We start from the raw sequence: 21,227 nt of genomic DNA, 5'->3' as shown, positions 1-21,227 counted from the left end.
CTTTGATACTAAGTTATATTAAAATTTGTTCTTTAAGTGCAGCTCAGGCAGGAAAACAAATAAATGTATTATATATTAAATTACCAGAGAGTGATGGTAGAAGATAGAAAAGTTAGAAATGTTTTGGTTTTTTGATTTACTGAAGCATTATAGTAGAAGGGAAAGAAAGCAAGCTAGAGTTAATAGAAACTAATTTATCATTTTGATTTTAAAAATTCCAGAGAATGACAGTGTCTACTTTTTAGAGAAAACAACCTCCAAGAAGATCACCTGGGGGTGTCTCCAGTTCTAGTTTCTTACTTAAGTCATCTGTGTATTTTGTAAAATCTTTAAATTTATTTATTTATTTATTGGCTGTGTTGGGTGTTTGTTGCTGTGCACGGGCATTCTCTAGTTGCCGTGAGCGGGGGCTACTCTTCGTTGTGGTGCGTGGGCTCTAGGCGCGCAGGCTTTAGTAGTTGTCATGCGGGCTCAGTAGTTGTGGCGCATGGGCTTAGTTGCTCTGTGGCATGTGGGATCTTCCCGATCCAGGGCTCAAACCTGTTTGAGCCTGCATTGGCAGGCAGATTCTTAACCAATGCGCCACCAGGGAAGTCCCTAAAATCTTTTTTTTTTTTTTTTTTTTTTCGGATACGCGGGCCTCTCACTGACGTGGCCTCTCCCATTGCGGAGCACAGGCCCCGGACGCAGCCAGCGGCCATGGCTCACGGGCCCAGCCACTCCATGGCATGTGGGATCTTCCCGGACTGGGGCACGAACCCGTGTCCCCTGCATCGGCAGGCAGACTCTTAACCACTGCGCCACCAGGGAAGCCCCCTAAAATCTTTAAAAAAAAAAAAAAAGGAGTGGCGGAGGGAGTTTCCACAGTTTTTCCTTAAATGCTAGTTCAGTTTTTGAACAATCTTTTCTGTCAAAACATTCTTTATTAGGTACTATCAGGGAGCCCCACATCAAGCCATACACAGCTTGCTTTGTGGCGTGGATTCGCTTCTCCCCATGGATAGCTCAGGCACTCCTGGTGGAAACCCTCTAGTTGTGTTCTTTTAAGAAAGGGAGAACAATCCATTTCCTGAGCAGCAATCCCTTTTAAACAGCTTCTGCATTTTACTGTTCCCTCTTTTGTCTTGGTCTTTTCTGAGTCTCATACCTAATCTTTTTTAATGTTTCTGGGGCTCTCACCTGCATTTATTTTTGCCACTCACCACTGTGTCATTGCAGGCAGTTTGGCCAGCTTGCCCTGGATGTGTTGGAGAAGGCATTCAAACAGAATGAAAGAATGGCCATGAAACTGTTGACCTATGAACTCAAGAACTGGAGCAATTCTACCTGTTTAAAACTGGCTGTTTCTGGAGGGTTGAGGCCCTTTGTTTCACATACTTGTACCCAAATGCTACTGACAGATATGTGGATGGGGCGTCTGAAAATGAGGAAAAACTCATGGTTAAAGGTATATTTACTTGCTTTATAGAGTTTAACGTTAGTTTAGTCTATACTCTTGCGGTCTATACTCTTGAGTTCATTTTTCCCTTGCTCCAGAAGATTACCTTCAGGAAAACTAGTTAATGTCTTTGATTCTCACAGATGAGCTGAGATCTTCACAGTGGAACCTCTGACAATTACGTTATCTCCCACTACCACAGTTTCTTTTAAAAAATGGGCATAAGTGTGCCAGCTCCATCCATCACAAAGGCATACTCATGAGAAGCTGGTTAGAAGAAGTTAAAAGCATGTACAAACATAAACAAGATTTCGTTATTAGTAAACACCATTGCCTCTGATAATTATAACAGAAGTATATGAGACTTTTTAGTGAAAATTTTCTCAGCTTAAAAGTACTAACTCATGGTAAACTAAATAAAATTAACAATTTCTGTTGTGTTCATCTAATGTGATGTTTCAGGAAATAAATGGCTATTTTATAAAGCTGCCCTCAAACACATTTGTTCACACCACTAACTATCTCCAAATTTTTCTATTCCATTATGGTTTAGCCTCATCTTTCATCTTGAATTATCAAGAGTAATTTAGTTAATTATTAAAGGCATTTAATTTTTGACATCAAACCTAAGCCTAAAAAGCTCTAGGTTATGGTCATGCTTAAGAATTACATAGCTTATGAAACAGAAAAAAAGGGGATGAAGCATGATCATTAAGAGCTACACAAGGTTATAATTTATATTTTAATTTTATTCTTCTTAGAGCTCTTAAAAGTATGATGTGTCCCAAATAGAATGACTGTTTTTTTTAATGGTTTTTTTTTTTTTTTTTCGGTACGCGGGCCTCTCACTATTGTAGCCTCTCCCGTTGTGGAGCACAGGCTCCGGACGCACAGGCTCAGCGGCCATGGCTCACGGGCCCAGCCGCTCCACGGCATGTGGGATCTTCCCAGACCGGGGCATGAACCCGCGTCCCCTGCATCGGCAGGCGGATTCTCAACCATTGTGCCACCAGGGAAGCCCAGAATGACTGTTTTTAAAAACATTTTTTTTGGTGGGCAAACTATAGAAAACATAAACAAATAAAAGATATGACATAAAATATATAAAAGAGCTTGTACATTTTAATTCCACTAATGAGATTGTGGAAACAAGAAAAATGTCAACCAGAAATTATTTCACATAGATTCCTCTTTAACAAAATTTTGGAGAAACAACAATTGTTTCTAGAAGAAGTTCTCCTTTGATCTATTTCGATTTCAGCCTTGGAAATGATGAAGCAGAGATGTAAATGGGTCCACCTCTAGCTACACAAGTGCTGGCAATAACTCTTTTTAAATGTGCAGAGAGTGAGATGGGGGTATAGATAGCTGGGATTTTGAGGAATAATTTTCTCCATGGTTCTGTCCTGTACATACTTTAGTTGAATAGAAATCCTTGTTACTGAGAACTTAATAACTTTTTGCTCCTTGTATACTTTATTTTTATATCAACAAAGAGGCTTAATTGAAGCAAGACTAAATGTTTTTGCCCCCAAACATAGTGAGTTGACAAAGAAGACTGATTAGCTACTTAAAATCTTTGAGTTGCAGTAGACCATATTGCTCTCCATGCCTGGATCCTAATTCCTCAGTGCTTGGCTTGTGAGTTTTGGGAACACTTTTGCAAATGTAAAAGTCCTGGTCAGACTAATTCCATGTGGATGAAGACTGGAGGAAGACCTTGTAGAGTTTTATGTGGAAGGGAAAACTCATTTAAGTGCTTCTGGAGAACAGACTGACCTGTTCCTTGGAAATGGAATATTGATTTCATTGAATACTGTTTCACAAGCCAATTGTTCTGCAATGGTCAAGGGCAAAAGAATGTGGAGCCTTTTCAGGAAGTGGGTTAGGAATTAATTAGTGTAATATCATTGTGCCTGCAAACTGTGGTGTTTCCAGACCTGGAAAAGTGCATGTATTTTGGGTTCTACATCGGAAAAGAAAACAAACACACAAAAAATCCAATCCAATCAGACTGGGAAAAGTCCAGAGAACCTTCACAGGAAATCAAGCTTTAAAACAAAACAACAAATAGACATTTCTCCAAAGAACATATACAGATTGCCCACAAACACATGAAAGAATCCTCAACATCATTAATCATTAGAGAAATGCAAATCAAAACTACAATGAGATATCATCTCACACTGGTCAGAATGGCCATCATCAAAAAATCTAGAAACAAATGCTGGAGAGGGTGTGGAGAAAAGAGAACCCTCTTGCACTGCTGGTGGGAATGTAAATTGATACAGCCACTATGGAGAACAGTATGGAGGTTCCTTAAAAAACTACAAATAGAACTACCATATGACCCAGCAATCCCACTACTGGGCATATACCCTGAGAAAACTATAATTCAAAAAGAGTCATGTACCAAAATGTTCACTGCAGCTGTATTTACAATAGCTAGGAGATGGAAGCAACCTAAGTGTCCATCATCGGATGAATGGATAAAGAAGATGTGGCACATATATACAATGGAATATTACTCAGCCATAAAAAGAAACAAAATTGAGTTATTTGTAGTGAGGTGGATGGACCTAGAGTCTGTCATACAGAGTGAAGTAAGTCAGAAAGAGAAAAACAAATATTGTATACTAACACATATATATGGAATCTAAGAAAAAAAAAATGGTCATGAAGAACCTAGGGATAAGATGGGAATAAAGACCCAGACCTACTAGAGAATGGACTTGAGGATATGGGGAGGGGGAAGGGTAAGCTGTGACAAAGTGAGAGAGTGTCATGGACATATATACACTACCAAACGTAAAATAGATAGCTAGTGGGAAGCAGCCGCATAGCACAGGGAGATCAGCTCGGTGCTTTGTGACCACCTAGAGGGGTGGGAGGGAGGGAGATGCAAGAGGGAAGAGATATGGGAACATATGTATATGTATAACTGATTCACTTTGTTATAAAGCAGAAACTAACACACCATTGTAAAGCAATTATACTCCAATAAAGATGTTATAAAAAAACAAAACAAAACAACAAAAGGTCATTTCAGCATAAAAAAAATGAAGTCGACAAGGACATGACTTTAATTTCTTTAATCATGAGTGGCATATAGTCTGGGTTAATCTTACCTTTATTCACTGAATCCCAGAATACTAGGCCTAATTTTAGCTCGAAAGAGATAATGTTCACCAAGATGATTGTCACAATATTTAGTAAATCTTCTAAACTCTTTACCCTGAAAGGCCAATACAAGTTGAACATAAAAATTCTTTCGAATAGACTATAAATAAATTCATGAATGTGAGCAATAGAATGAAAAAATTATGGATGCCTAGATTTCTATCTTGGGTTTTACTGGCAGAGAAAATATATGTGTGATGGGAGATGCATCTAACAGAAGGTGACTTGGTATGTTTTTATATTCTTGATTTTATAATATGAATAAATTTTCATGTGTTTTATATGATATTAACTACTTAGTGGCTTTAAAGAATTATTCAAGCAATATGCTCATTGAAAAAGAATACTTCTCACTGCCATGCCTCTGGGTATTATAACATATAACAGTGTGGTATATGTATTTTAAACTTTCAAATGCATATATGTATATGCATCGTATTTTTTAATTTTTAGTTTTTTAAAATGGGATTACACTGTGCATATTATTTTATAACTTGCTCTTTTTAGACTTAACAATGTAACTTTCATTATATTCAGAATTGCTTTTGTCTTTTCAATGATTCATAGTACAGTTGTCTCTCAATATCCACAAGGGATTGGTTCCAGGACCCCTCAGGACACCAAAATCCGTGGATGCTCAAATCCCTTATATAAAATGGTGTAGTATTTACATATAACTTTTGCGTCTAGATTACTTATACTATCTAATACAGTATAAATGCTATGTAAGTAGGTGCCAATGATTGGGAAATTCATGTTTGCTTTTTGGAACTGTCTGGAATTTTTTTTTAATCCACACCTGGTTGCGTCTGTGGATGCGAAACCCACGGATATGAAGGGCTGACTGTATTCCACTGTTAGGTTGTCTCACATCAGCTCTCCCTCTATAGATGGACATTCAGGTTGACACTAATTTTTTGCTATTACAAATAGCCATGCAAAGAACATCCCTATCTACACATGCTTGGATTCATGAGTATTTCTCAGGGAGACACTTCTAGAATTGGAATTCTCAAGTCAGAAAGTATGTATACAATCAGGATATCCACTGAATTGGGGATGGATCTGACATTTTATATACACCCAAATCTTAACTTTATTTGGATCATACTTGTGCCTTGTATAACCCTCACTACTTACTTTGTTTTCTTTTCTTTTAAAGATCATCATCAGTATTCTTTTCCCACCCACCATTTTGACATTGGAATTTAAAAGCAAAGCAGAGATGTCACATGTTCCCCAGTCCCAGGACTCCCAGTTTACGTGGTATAACGGTGACCAGAATGGCAGCGCTCCCAAAGAAAGTGCTTCTCTGGTTAGTGCAATATCATAATGAACTATATTGCCTAGTTCATCATGCACGCAAACATACACAGACACAAAGCTTATTTATTTAACGATCTTAATCATATTATAGTAAGGTCAGGTATAGCGTGTATGATGGTTCTAATTAACCCCCATATATTATTAAGCAAAATATCCTATTTCTGCCAAAATCAAAGACTTTATTATGTCTTGAAAGCTGCTTAACTTTTCATTTTCCTTTGTGACTAGTGGAATAAATAGACTTACTGTTTCTCTAAAGCTACAATAAGGGATGCCTCATATCCTTAAAAATCTTTATTTAAGAAGATGCTGGTTTAAAATGTGCATTGATCTTCACTGTTTCACGCCATAGTTTTTTCATTTGTTATATCCAATGAGTTTGAATAGTTATTACTTGAGTTCCTAGATGTATAGTCTTTCATGGACAACTTGAGCTGCTTCTATTGCAACCCATCTTCACTGGAGAGTCTCCAATATGCTGTCTGGGCATATATTTCTTGAATTTTATGATTCAACTTGTATCACTGCTGATAAAGTTGTCATTTACTGTGAGATGTAGTAAACATCTTTTTGGTACTTAATACTTCAGTGAGGCATCTTTAGCTATCATCTTGTCTGATGTGCTTTTGTACTTATGAGGTATTTGTCATAATATTAAAAACATATTTGATAAATGTTAAATGAAAAATAATTATAATTAGTTTGTATGGCTGGCACCTGCTGTGATTGGTTGAGCCTTTATTCTGATTGGTTAATGCCAGAACAGTTAACCGGATCAGTTGTTAAATATTTTTACTATTATGCCTGTTTGGGTATATGTGTGTTCCTCTCCTCCCCTCCCCTCCCCTCCCCTCCCCTCCCCTCTCCTTCCCACTTTTCTAAGCCTGATAGTTCCATTTGGGGTTCTCAGAGTCCAAGATGGCAGGTACATTCTAAACTCAATAGAGTGTGAGTTCTCCTTTGCAAAGCTGGGTTAGTCAAGTTGTCATAATTGTGATTGTACTGGTTAGATTATGTGGTTACTAAGTTTAGACCATTTCAATTTTTTTTTTAAGGAAAGAGAAGAAATGTAGTGCTTGCCTAACCCCATTAGAAATAGAAGGCAATCATTATATGTGAGACATTCACATATATATGTTTGCCTTTATACTACTTCAGTGTTCACATTAAGTTTAATTAGCTTGTTGAAGTAAACAATGAAGGAAACTGTTTATCATCTGTCTACAAACAAATATGTAAATATGTTGGCACTTGGTTGCAAGTAGTGCTTTGGAAGTGGATGTAACTTCACTTTTGGCTCTTAGAGGTTTCATAGAAAGATAAGCTTTCACTGAAACTGAAGGCATTGCAGATAGCTGGAGCATTCCACTAAGCAGTTCTTCTTAAAGTGGAGACTCTTAGGGAAAGAACTCCTTCCTTGAATGGCAATTAAATGTGCTCTTAACATTCAAAAATGATAGTAAGCCCTCACAGTTCCCTGAAAAATTAAATTTTGTCTGTAATATAGTGGTTCTCTTACAGCAATTGCTCACCTGGTGGTTTGGACATGGCCACATCAATTAATAATTCAACGAATATCTAATAGCTACCTTCCATGAGCCAGACAAGTTCTGGGGGCATTTCATTAACTAAGGCAGATGCGGTCCATGCTACTATGGAGCCTATAATCAGACAGACTATCCATGATACCTCACCATTATTCAATTTAAAGCATTTATTGAAAAAGTGTTTCAAATCTGGTCTGTTATGAATGGATTATAATCATAGTAACAATGTTCTTTTATCTTTGAATTTAACTAAAGCAACAGTTTTGGATTATCTGCTTTGTGTTTAAAATTTTGTTAATCAGAGAATAAGGGGTAGAGGCAGCATTTGGTGGGACATACAAGTTTTCATAATGCTCATTAAGTATAATGTACTTGATTAGTTGAGGAACACAATTGACATTATGTATTTTGGGAGAAAGCCGAAGACAGGAGGGACATAGATGCTCTTTTAGAGTGTCTTTGTGCTTTGTCGTCATGGTAATAGTGTGATAATAAATATGATGAAAGCACTGGTAATAGAATGAAAGCCATTATTCTTTTTTAAAAATTATTTTTTATTTATTTAAAATTTTTATGATTATTTTATGTTCAGAAAGGTGGAATAGCAGAAGAAAAAAATGGAGGACAAAGACTTTGGAGTTTTCTTGTATGTATGCAGAGCTGATTATAATATGAGTAGGATTTTATTACAATTTATTTTTCTTGATGAAGGGCTTCAATAAATGCATCAAGTTTTCCTTGAGTTTCTCTAACTTTCTTGAGGTCCTCAGCCATTTGAACTTGTTTAGCAGTAAGCGATTTAACTTTCTTCTCGCTATCTTCAGCAAAATCTTCTAGTACCTCTTTGAGATTTTTCTCTAATTGCCTGACTTCAGGGTTTCTAAGTTGCTGCACTAAAGTATTTGTGGTGACAGCAAGCATGCACTGTATTTGACAAAGTAGGACAACATCATTGCACTCCTACTCAGAATCTACAAAATGCCATTGTTAGGAATGAAAGCCTTTTCAACAAAGGTTACAATGATTTAGAGCTGTTTTTAAGAAATGTCTTCTATAAACGTGGTGCCAAGTATTGTTAATCAAGCTCGGATCTACTTCTGCTCCTTGGGATTCAAGGTTCTTTTGGACTGTAGTTATCTCATCACTTCAAGATAAGCTGGGTGTTCCTCATTACATTTCAGCATCTTCTCCAGTTCATTCTTGGTTTCATTGTGAACACACTGTTCTTGGGTCTGATTCTTCCAATGTAACCACCTCTTTTCCCAATCTGGACCTTCCATATTTCAGTTGCATTTTCAGTATCCTTAAGATGAGCCCGAAGAACCTCTTCCATAAAATAAATAGCTGCATCTCACTGCTGTTTATCAGACATGGACTGGTCTTCTAAAGCATTGTGTTGAATAACCCTCAAGCTGTCCTCCGCAAAATGATTCCACTTCTGGTGTTTAATAGTTTCTTCCTTAACAGCCTCTTTAAGTTTATCAAATATGTTATCATGCTCTTTTCCTTTTGGTTCTGTCATGAAGTGGGAAAATTCTTCCTGTAGGGTCTCCCAAGCAACCTCGATTGCTTTATTAAGAAGCTGTTTATCAATTCACTGTTTAAGCTTGATATCCACTGTAGTATTAAAAGTCCCTGAATTCATGGTCTGTGTAGCTGGAAGATGGATGTTTTCAATCACATGAGTTGATACTCTTTCCCATAAAGACTGCTGAACAATTTCCTCCCAATGTTTTGGTGTAACGTGGCTCAGACTGATAACTTCATTGAGGATTTCATTTTTAGTTTTTTCAAATAGTTTTTTCCAGTCAGGTTCTTGCAGGCGAGGATAGTTATTCTTCTACTCAGTTTCAAGGTTAAAATGTGTTGCTTTGAAACTATCAGCCTGTTGTTCAATTGACTCTCATACCATTTTCCAAAAGTCCAACACAGCAAGGCTTCAATTTCTTTTTTTTTTTTTTTTTTTTTTGCGGTATGCGGGCCTCTCACTGTTGTGGCCTCTCCCGTTGCGGAGCACAGGCTCCGGATGCGCAGGCTCAGCGGCCATGGCTCACGGGCCCAGCCGCTCCGCGGCATATGGGATCCTCCCAGACCGGGGCACGAACCCGTATCCCCTGCATCGGCAGGCGGACTCTCAACCACTTGCGCCACCAGGGAGGCCCTAGGCTTCAATTTCTTGTAGTCATTTGATGTGCCTTTAGCATGCTTGTCTTTAGGAGTTTTGAATTCCAAAAAAAATGCTTTTTTAAAAAAAAAAAAAAAACTTTATTTATTTATTTATTTATGGCTGCATTGGGTCCTCGTTGCTGCACACAGGCTTTCTCTAGTTGCAGTGAGCAAGGGCTACTCTTCGTTGGCGGTGTGTGGGCTTCTCATTGCGGTGGCTTCTTGTGTTGTGGAGCACGGGCTCTAGGCCCATGTTGTGGAGCACAGGCTTCAGAAGTTCAGGCGCACCAACTCAGTAGTTGTGGCTTGTGGGTTCCAGAGCACAGGCTCAGTAGCTGTGCCGCACGGGCTTAGTTGCTCCGCGGCATGTGGGATCTTCCCAGACCAGGGCTGGAACCTGTGTCCCCTGCATTTGCAGGCGGATTCTTAACCACTGTGCCACCAGGGAAGCCCACATTTCCTGTTAAAAGATTAAAACCACACATAAAAAAAAGAGATATCTCTTTTTCTTCTCTTTCATCATCCCTAAGTTCCCTCTTCTTGAAAGCAACCAGGCTGCAAGTGCTTTTTTGTTTTCCTTTCTTTTCCTTTCTTTTTTCTCTCTTTCTAACAGCTCTTCTATGTAGACACCTCTGTAGTCACATTTATGCAACCACTTCCTTGTCACACAGATACTCATTTCTCACCACCTACAACTGTTAACACCTTTAGGCTGGCCCATAACTTTTGAGAAACTGATGGAAGATGCTTTCCCTAGAAAAATGCATGCACAACACAAATACTTGCATATAATTGCAGGAGGTTCACGGAACTCCAGAAGCTCAGAGAGTCCGTGAGCTTCAGGTAAAACCTCTGTTATAAATGAGTGGAGAAGCTATCAAAGCCAGAATCCTCAAACTAACACTATGCCTGACTTCCCTATAATTTGGGAAAGATGTTTCAGCATTATGTATCTATTTTGTCCTCCTGTATTATGGACATAATTCTATTCTCTGTTATTGATTTCACAAGGATTTTATTAATATCCTTAGGTTCCAAAATTACTGATAAAGGAGATTAAAAAGAACAGGAAGAGGGACCATTTTTAAGTGCTTGGAACTACTCAGTTTGACTAGGTTTTCCTATGGGAGACTCAGCTTGCTTTTCAGAAATACCCTGTTCTCCTTACCCTGTCAAAGACTGATACAGTACATGTAGTTTTCCTTCCGTTCAAGTCTAAGATTATAATTTGTCAGGTGGGTGCCCAGTTAATTTCTAATATTTTTACTATATTTATGTATTTATGAAATATATAATATTTTAGATACTTGTAAATGTCAGTATTTTAGTTACGCCTCTGACAATAAATGATTGTTTGCTCATTTTACAGAAAGAGTATGATTTGGAAAGTGGCCCCGATGAGAAACCAGATGAAAATCAGCACTTTGATTTAAAGAGTGGGCCCCAAAGCCTCCCATGGACCAGGAAAGTCTATGAGTTCTACAGTGCTCCAATTGTCAAGTTTTGGTTTTATACGGTTGGTCTCATTTCAAAAATTATATATAGTATTCAGGATGATTAATTGCTAATGATAATGTTGATAATGATATGCCTGATTTACCAACTTGTAATAAAAATGTAAAAAGTGCACTTAAAAAAAAGGGAGGAATGACAAAAGAGGTAGGGAAGAAGATTGGAGGGAAGTGAGAAAAGGTGAGAGCAGATCTCTCCTACTTTGGGAGTGAAGGCACAAGCATTCTTCGTTTTTTGAGTGCTTCCAGTTAACACAGCTGGGACTCAGAATCTGAAACTGTGTGGAACAATAGAATGAACAATATGGTTGTGGAATTAAGTGATGGGAGTGGATTCTTTTCCCATCTTCGGCAAAAAATCAGCAGTTGAATTGATTTTTTCTTTGTAGGAATAATGTGTCATATAGACCAAAAAATTCAAGTGTTTGTTTTTTGTCTTCAGTTGCAAATGCTTCTAAATATGTAGAGGACAAGAAAAATTTTAGAAGTTGAATTGTGTAAACAAATACTAAATCTATCATGGATGGGAGAGATACAGAGAAAACAACTAAATGTATTGAGTGCTTTTCACATTTATTTAACAGTATTTATTTTTCTAATGCTAACCTATAGTTAGTTAAATTGCTCAAGATTGTATATTTCTAAAACATTTTGAAGTAATTACAAAAGGATATTTGTCTAAATGTGTTATATTTCAAAATATTTACTTGCCCAACCACACACTTACTTCATATACTTATTCAATAAGTACATAGCTCAGAATAACTTTTATCTGTTTTCAAAAATAAAATCTTCATTCAGATGATGAGATTTCACCATTTTTGTGAATATGGAAATACTGTATTTTCTGTATTTTGTGAATACAGAAAATCCTAGAGACTCTGATAGTAGCTTCGAGAGAATTTAACCATAGTCACATCACTGGGTAAAGAGTATTCAGCTATTTCTTTCCTTAGAAATTTCTAGCTTATGAACTCTTAGAGACAGTAGTAAACCTAAGCAAATGGAACAACAGCAACTACAAAAATAGCTAAGGATGGTGTTAGCAGTGCACACAGGCATTTTTAGTCATGGCTATTACATTGCTAGGTTATGGTACGTGTGCTTTATTGAAGCAGTGTCTTGTTATAAATGCTATGATGAAAAAGAAATGTAAACATTTTTGGATATCTTTTTGAGAATTGGAAAGAAAAAAAAGAAGAGTCAGAAGCAATACCACCAATATCTACAGTGTTTTAGTGCCTGGCCACCATAAAAACAATGAAAACAATGTAAAAAATGACTGCTTAATCATTTAAATTTATTTAAATTATGTTCCTAAGGGGTCATCAAATATATTAACCCTTGAAACATAGACCTAGAGAAGTACAGAATTAATAGAATTTACTTTAACTTTTTTATATGCTTCTCTACTAAGCTTCTTAACTCATAGGCAATGCTAATACCCATTATGCCTGCCTGAAGTATCACCTATTGTATATAATATCAAATGGTGTAGTCAGAAGTGATTTCAGCCATTCTCTATGTAGAACTAAGCTTAGAAGAAGACCTATCAAACTTAGGTAGAGCTCAAAAAGATATGAGAAATAGGGATCCAGGTTAAAATAATATGATTCTTGTGAGAAGGAACACACACATAGGCACTTTTCTCTCCGTTGATCTGGGATTTTTAATACGTTAGCTAGCACTGTGCATTGTCTCTGAAGCTATTGAAAAGACTGCACCGTCTCATGCATTGTTGGTGATTTTGGAAACTGATAAAGCCTTTCTGGCAGGCAACTTAGCAATATGTGTCACAGTTTTAAATGTGTGTGTAGTTATTCTACTTCTGGGAATTGTGAGAAGATAAGAATGTTAGATAAGATCACAAAGCTATTAATCACTGTGTATCTGTGTGTACGTGTTTACCGTGTATTAATTCTTTGAATAGACTGGAAATCTAGGTTTAATATACACAGTAATTAAACATACTTTTTTGAATGTCTATCATGTGTCAGGCTGAGTGCGTAAGTGCTGTAGATAAAAACATCAACAGTCTTTAACTACAGAGACTCACAATTGGACAATACGTTTCCAGTAACCAGAATTTTTTTTTTAAGAAAAAAACAGAATCAAATTTTATTATATTTCTAGCATCCAGAGATAGCAATTCTTAACATCTGCTTTCAACTTTTTTCTATCCAAATATTTTCAGATTTTTTCACAAGTGAGATCATAGTGTACACAGCAGTTTTAAACCATTTTAACTTAACAGTTTATCACAAATGCTTAAAATTCACTAGAAGGATTATGCTTAATGTTTATAAATGCGTTTCTATCTTTTACATATCTGCATCTCATGGATGTGCAGTTTATGTAAAAATTCCCTTTTGTATCTTGTCTTCTTTCTCCTTCTATTATACAAATGTATACTTTTCTGGCTCTTTAACCTCCAGCCTTTAAGCTTTTTTTATTTCTGTTCTGCCACTTCCAAATGGAAAACTGTTTCCTCCTTTATCTGCTTATCTGGAAATGGTGTTCATCCTACAAGACTCAACTGATAAACCTCTTTCTCCAAGTCTCAAATCCAGCTTCATCCTCTGCATTCCTGTCATGCCTTTAGTAGACTTGCATTATGGAAGTTATCATACGCTGTATGCAGTGGCATCGGCCTGCGTCAGAGATCACACTCCACCAGCCTGGCAAGTGGCATTAGTGAGGCATTTTCCTGCAGGTCTAGGTTGAATGCTCTGGGCAGAGCAGCCTCTAGGTGGCATAGACTGTTTTGGGAACCCCTCACTTATGGAAAGCTCAGGACCGTGAAACAGCTGCCTGACTAAGTTCTGTAATCTGCCTAGGCCCAGTGAGTCATGTGTTAGAAGACGTGAACCCAGACCATAAGTGGTAACCAGAATATTTTAATCAGCATAAGATAAAACTCCCAGCAGTAGTAAATATCACAATTTATTATATTTGAAAATAGGCGCCTACTAACACTGCTCCTTTGGCATTCTTGGGACACACGTTTTCTTTTTAAATGGAGGGGAAGGTGTGTGATTCTCTCTTGGCTTGCTGTTGGCCTGACTGTGTCCATGCCGGAATGTGCAGGGTTCTGAAAATTGTGGTCAGGATTCTGAAAATTGTGGTCAGGAGTCAAGAAGATGTGACCATGTCCATTTCCATGCATTTGAGAACAGTGATCTTCTTTCCTTCCACAAATTCCTAGAATAGAAAACTGTAGATTCTTATGCCTTCTTTGATAATTATGTCATCAATAATCAGAGGGTGGTCCCAGTTATATTTTCATGCTATCATGGTGAAGTTCATTTGTGTGTTTCTGTTCATTTGGGTCTGTGTCTGCTTGGCATCCTCCATTATGACTCTCACTCATGTCCCCCTCACAGATGTTGTATTTGGCATTCCTCATGCTGTTCACTTACACCGTGTTAGTGGAGATGCAACCCCAGCCCACTGTGCAAGAGTGGCTCGTTATCATTTACATCTTCACCAATGCCATTGAGAAAGTCAGGGAGGTGAGTAATCCCTTCTACCTTTGTCTTCTACATACCTCTGCTAGACGTGTTCTGCGCTTGGGTGATGAAAATGGAGAGGTCAAGTATTAGGGTGAGTCAGGCAACGATCTTGATTTGTATGCTACAGGAAAGGTAATTAGGGGGAAAATTTCTGATCTCAACCTTTTATTGTTGCCACATACTTTCTGTTGGTTGCTGCTCTTTGAAAGCAGTTATTTTAGAGGACATCTTAGTGTGTTTATCAGTTCTAGAGTGATGGTGTCTAGTTGTTTTTAGACCCTCCAACTATTTGATTTCCCAAAAGTGTTTTTTTTATAAAGTTGATTTTTTTTATAGCCTAACATTACTTGCATATTATTGCTTTCATGTCACAGAGTGGCACATAAATGGCTAAAGTTGTGCAATGTGTAAAGAATTCATTTATAGTTTTTGAAAGTTCCTACTAAACATTTTTGAACATTTAAGATAAAAATCCCTCTGGGGCAAGTAGTCCAAGAAACAAAACAAAGCAAACTTTTCATTTTTAGTTTGCAATGAGTCACTTAAAACAAAAGAAAAGGAATGAATATTCCTATCCAGTTACAACCGCAATCACATACCGTATGACTTAGGCTGTTTTAGATATCATTGTATATGTATCTCTCTCTACCTCTGTGCATTTACATACAATGATTTTGTCCTAGAGCTAATATGACCAACCTTGTATATATGTAGAAAACAATTTAGCAGAAAAATGTTTTCCGAATTCTACCATTTTTATTATGCTTCAGAGAAAATGGCTTCTTACTGTTTTACATTGCAGTTTGTCTGATATTCTGTTGCAGGGGTAATTTCTTATAATAGTGAATTCTAATATCATGTTCTGAGTAATTTGCTAACTACTCACTAGAGAGCAGTAGTGGGGCCAGATTACAGGATTCTTCGGTTTCTTTGCACTAGGCTATACGTCATGAAATGGAATTGCAGCTATATTCCATTGCAGTATTGAGTTTTAAACGTCTTGGTGTTTCCCTATGTTAGTTTAGGATTAAGGAAAGCTAGAAAAACTTTTCTTTTTTTAAAAAAAATTCTGATTCATTTTAAAATAGCTGGCCAGTACTAACAGTGAGATTAAACTACATTTATAGAATTGTTTAAATAATTCATTCCCCAAGGATAACTTACATCTCCAAAATCCCCTTATGATCTAAGGTTTGGCATGATTCAAAATACTCCTTAAAAGAACAGTTGATGCATTAAAGATCATATTGATCTTAGGTTATAACCCATTCTTTAAGTTTCCCTCTTTCTTTCATCTTTTAGATCTATATTTCAGAACCTGGGAAGTTTACTCAAAAGGTGAAGGTATGGATTAGTGAGTACTGGAATCTGATGGAAACTGTGGCTATTGGCCTGTTTTTGGTGGGTTTTGGCCTTCGGTGGGGTGACCCTCCTTTTTACACGGCGGGAAGACTAATATACTGCATCGACATCATATTCTGGTTCTCACGGCTCCTGGACTTCTTTGCTGTGAATCAACATGCTGGTCCCTACGTGACCATGATTGCAAAAATGGTGAGTACAGTCTGCTGTATAATCTGGTGTTCTTTTAACAGTTCTACTTAATTTCATGGTTCACATACATTGGTTTAACTTTTGAAATTATTTAAAGAAGCACACACTTCATCCCCACTTTCCTTATAACCATAAACTCATATTTAACAAATGTCCTTGGATAGCATATTGGGTAGTTGATTCCAATACTCAGCTTACCCTTTTCGTTAGGGCCAGATGATGGGGGGTTGAATCATATTTGTCTCTGAGCACAGTAATTCCTGAGGGCTAGATTTATGTGAGGCTACCACCAATAATATTTTCTGCTGAAATATTGATTTGTCTTTTTATCTCTCCACCCCCAGCCAACTCTTAAATAGTGATTACTGTGGGCCACACATTGTTCTAAGTACTTTGTATGTATTAACTCATTTAATCTTCAAAACAACTTTATGACATAGGTACTATTATTATCCACATTTTACGTTCAAGGAAATGGAGTTCAGATGAATTTCCCAAAGGCATAAGTCGGGGAGCCAGGATTCAAATCTGGGCCACCTGGCTCTGTCTGCCATCTGAGCTCACTGTGCACTTGTATTAGCCCTGTCCAACTGGCTTTGCACAGGACCTAAGAAGGACAGTATCTCAGGATCATCTTTGCTTTTTCTTCTGGAATACTCACTGGCAGGGAAGGGGCAAGTTCTTGAGAAGGAAAGGTAGTGTTGAAACAAAGGAAGAAGATGGAAAAGGGAGAACCTCCAGGATTCCGAAGATGGATTTTTTTTATTTTATACTTTTCTCTTAGACCAGCAATATTTTCTCTGGTCTTGGTGACATTGGTATTAATTCAGTACGTTATGCTGAGGTAATCACTGTATCTCAGTGACTTAGCACAAGTTTATTTCTCCCTGATACAAAGATTGATGTATGCTCATGGAGGCCGCCCTCTACCCAGTGACTCAGGGATCCCAAATCGTTCCATCTTGGGACATAGCTGTGTCAACATGTGGCTTCTGAGGTTTCCTATAATGGGATAAGAGGGATGGAGAAAATCTAACAGCTTTTAACTGCTCTGGATGGGAAGTTACTCAAATCATTGTTACTCCACAGCCCATTGGCCAGGAATAGGTCAGGTGGCTCCTGCCTCATGGAAGGGAAGCTCATGGAATATTCACGGAGTATGTCTCTGCCACAGGGAACAAGTGGGTTGAACTGATGTACATTTAGTAATTGAAATGAATTATTTAAAAGAGCCTTTAGAAAATTACAGTACATGTGCTATATATATATGTGTGTATAGTACATGTGTGTACCGTATGTGCTCCATTGTTCATTATAACAATCAGGCTTACTTTGAATGCAAAGACTACGTGTTTGGGAGTTAATGAACCACTGGATTTAACAAACATCATTTTATAGTCGTTTTTGCATCTTTAAAAAAAAATTCTTCACTTCATTAGGATGTTCAGTATCTTGGAGTTCAGTACCTTGGAGCAGATTCTTGGCCTGATCAATTTCTCAGACTCTAACTCCTGAAGATAATCCTGGGAATAGGAGCCATTTTACTAATTTGAATATCCCTATTTTTTTTTCTTTTCCTAACCTCTGATGAAAAGTTAGATATTAGCTAATCAAAAGCTATTCATATTTCATCACATCTTAAAAAAAGAAGCACAGATCCTCTACAGTTAGCACACTTAAATTACTCCATAGACTACATTGACCTGAAACATATACTGTGCAGAGAAAACAAGATGTTTTAGCCAAAGGAAATCCAGCTATTCATGGACTAGGCATTTTGGTCAATGACTAGACAGTCTTATTATTGGCAGGTATAATTATGATGGCTGCAGGTGTTTGACTTGTTTTAAATTTCAAATCTGTAGTAAACTTCTGGCTGTGCTGTGCTTTTTTGCAGACTGCAAACATGTTCTACATTGTGATCATCATGGCCATCGTCCTGCTGAGCTTTGGAGTGGCACGCAAGGCCATCCTTTCACCAAAGGAGCCTCCGTCCTGGAGCCTTGCTCGAGATATCGTGTTTGAGCCATACTGGATGATCTATGGAGAAGTCTATGCTTCAGAGATAGATGGTACGTAGGGGATTCCACCACCGTGCAGCAATTGAGCCTTTGTAGATACTCAGAGTAATAAAGAACCCTGGAAAACAACCACCTGAATCTTAAAAATGTCAAGGGTTTGTGGTATTCTGCTAAGTCAATATGCTAAATATTTGTCTAGAGTCATAGGACTATGATTCACCTTATCTCTCATTCTTTTAAATTCTTTATTTGTAGTTTGTTCAAGCCAGCCGTCCTGCCCTCCTGGTTCTTTTCTTACTCCATTCCTGCAAGCTGTCTACCTCTTCGTGCAATATATCATCATGGTGAACCTGTTGATTGCTTTCTTCAAGTAGGTTATTTTAATCAAATACAGTTATTTTGTATGAATCAAAAATGGGTGCAGGTATTTTGAAAGATTCACATGTAAGCTTTGTTGTTTTTTGTGTGTTTCATGTTTAATTACTATGGTTTTAAAATATGGGCATGGAACTACTGGCAGGAAGGCAGCAGAGTATGAGAAGAGAAAAAACAATAAATAGAGAGTGTAATAAAAGCAGACTGAAAGGAGATCATACACTGTAATTAAGCAATAATTTGGAATCATGGAGAGTAACAATTGATGAGGCTGAAAGTTGGTTAAAGGATCCTTGATAACTTTCCTTCATTGGCTCTCAGTATATCTCATTCTCTGTTTTCTTGTATATCACTTTTCACTTCTTCTCAGTCTTCTTTTCTGGATCATCATATTCTCTTCAACCTTTTAACATTGGAATGTACCTGGGCCCAGACCTTTTGTTTACACTTTGGTGATCTTGTTCAGTTTCCTGTATATATATACTGACAAATCCCAACTTATATCTTCAGCCTAGATCTCTTTCTTGAACTTCAGTCCTGTAGATCCAGCTCTCCTGTTCCATTACCAGTCAGATGTATAATGGGTTGGCCGAAAAGTTCGTTTGGGTTTTCCCATAACCTCTTACGGATAAACCCGAATGAACTTTTTGGCCAACCCAATAGATGTCTGAACTTTCAAGTGTCCAAATTCTTGATCTCCCCTCTTTCCCAACATACACTTATTCTGCTTATAGTCTTTCCCAAATCTATAAGGAAGACCACATGTTTCTGTCAAAGCTTCGTCTTTCCCATTGTTCGGACCAAAAACCTTGGCATTCTTAATGCGTCTCATATTTCTAGCTCTAGACTGTCAGGAATACCTGTTGACTCCATCTTCAAATAGATCATCAGTCCAACCGCTTCTCACCACCCCACTGCTACTACCACAAAGCCTCCTAATTTATTTCTCTGCTTCTGTCTTTGGCCCCTATATTCTGTTCTCAACACAGTAGCCCTAATGACACTTAACTTTTTATTTTTTTATTTTATTTTTTTTTTGCGGTATGCGGGCCTCTCACTGTTGTGGCCTCCCCCGTTGCGGAGCACAGGCTCCGGACGCGCAGGCTCCGGATGCGCAGGCTCAGCGGCCATGGCTCACGGGCCCAGCCGCTCCGCGGCATATGGGATCCTCCCAGACCGGGGCACGAACCCGTATCCCCTGCATCGGCAGGCGGACTCTCAACCACTTGCGCCACCAGGGAGGCCCGACACTTAACTTTTTAAAATTAATTAATTAATCACTCTATTCCCTAATGACCTTTAAAACATATGTCAGATGATGTCACTCATCTGCTCCAAACCATTCAAGGTTCCCCATTTCCTTCTGGATAAAAGTCAAAGTTTCTACAATGACCTAGCTTCCCTGCTACTTCTCCAATCACCCATCACACTACTGTTCCCCGAATCCATGCCTCTCCAGCCACACTCAGTTTTTCAAACAACACAGGGGTGTTTGCAGTTGCTGTTCCCTCTGCCTGGAATGCTCTTCCCCCAGATATCAGTGTGGTCCATTCCCTCACCTCCTTCAAGCCTTTGCTCAAATGTCCCCTCTTCAATTAGTCCTAACCTAAGGATATTACTTAAAAGTGCAGCCGCCTTTCCATCGACCATCTCCTTGGCATGCCTGGTCCCCCTTACTCTTCTTTCTTTATACTACCCACTTATATGTACAAATATATTTTATAATTTATCTCTATATTGTGTTTTTCCCCCCCATTTATCTCTTATATTGGAATATAAGCTCCACAGGAACAAGTTTGTTTTTTTGTTTTTTTGTTTTTTTGTTTTTTTTTTTTTGGGGGTACACAGGCCTCTCACTGTTGTGGCCTCTCCCGTTGCAGAGCACAGGCTCCGGACGTGCAGGCTCAGCGGCCATGGCTCACGGGCCTAGCCACTCCGCGGCATGTGGGATCTTCCCAGACCGGGGCACGAACCCATGTCCCCTGCATCGGCAGGCAGACTCTCTACCACTGCGCCACCAGGGAAGCCCTTTTGGGGTTTTTTTTTTTGGCCTTTTTTGCCCATGAGTTTATCCCAGGCACTGAAAAGACTGCCTGGCACATATTTGTTTAATGGATGAAAGAAATCAAGTGAAGTGATGGGAAGAAACTAGTATTTTCTGAATGCCTCTTTTATGCCAGGCACTGTACTAGGTATTTTATTCATTAATTATCTCACTGAAGAGAGATAGATAAGAAAAGGGAAATCAATACATAGAAGTTAAGTAAAGAAAGTAGAGGAGATAAAGGCTGAAGTCAAGCAAAATAAAAACACACACAAAAAGGACTGTTGTTGCGTATATATGGGGAAAACATACTTTTTTGCTTGTTACAAGATTATATGATAGCTATCATCTCCCTTTAGCCTCACCATTTTATGCACTTGTAACATTTGCTGGTGTTTTAATTACTGTAGCTATTTTTTTGACATTTCAAATAAGATTAAGAGTGGGTATGAGATTTTTGTTTCTCAAAAACGGCAGGTGTCAAAAGGGAGGCTGACAAATCCTCCCACAGGCCAGTCTTCTCACTGAGATGAATACACTGAGGACCACACAA

The 21,227-nt window shown here is 38.1% G+C and overlaps 1 protein-coding gene and 1 pseudogene across 2 annotated transcripts in view; one reads left to right on the top strand and one right to left on the bottom strand.

The window, feature by feature from the left end:
• TRPM6 (transient receptor potential cation channel subfamily M member 6) overlaps positions 1–21,227 on the top strand; it is a 141,010-nt gene that overhangs the window by 71,479 nt on the left and 48,304 nt on the right. For both annotated transcript variants that reach the window (XM_060100901.1, XM_060100902.1), the window contains exons 17-23: positions 1,219–1,447; positions 5,781–5,933; positions 11,027–11,173; positions 14,552–14,680; positions 15,983–16,234; positions 18,132–18,306; positions 18,511–18,625. In XM_060100901.1, coding sequence (XP_059956884.1) covers positions 1,219–1,447; positions 5,781–5,933; positions 11,027–11,173; positions 14,552–14,680; positions 15,983–16,234; positions 18,132–18,306; positions 18,511–18,625 — 1,200 coding nt within the window. The remainder of the gene's footprint in view (positions 1–1,218; positions 1,448–5,780; positions 5,934–11,026; positions 11,174–14,551; positions 14,681–15,982; positions 16,235–18,131; positions 18,307–18,510; positions 18,626–21,227) is intronic.
• Positions 8,185–11,019, bottom strand: LOC132492333 (dynamin-like 120 kDa protein, mitochondrial; annotated as a pseudogene).

This window comes from Mesoplodon densirostris, chromosome 6 (genome assembly GCF_025265405.1).
Source record: "Mesoplodon densirostris isolate mMesDen1 chromosome 6, mMesDen1 primary haplotype, whole genome shotgun sequence".
NCBI lineage: Eukaryota > Metazoa > Chordata > Mammalia > Artiodactyla > Ziphiidae > Mesoplodon > Mesoplodon densirostris.
Note: the sequence above shows the minus strand (reverse complement) of the source record. Positions and strands in the feature narration are given on the sequence as shown.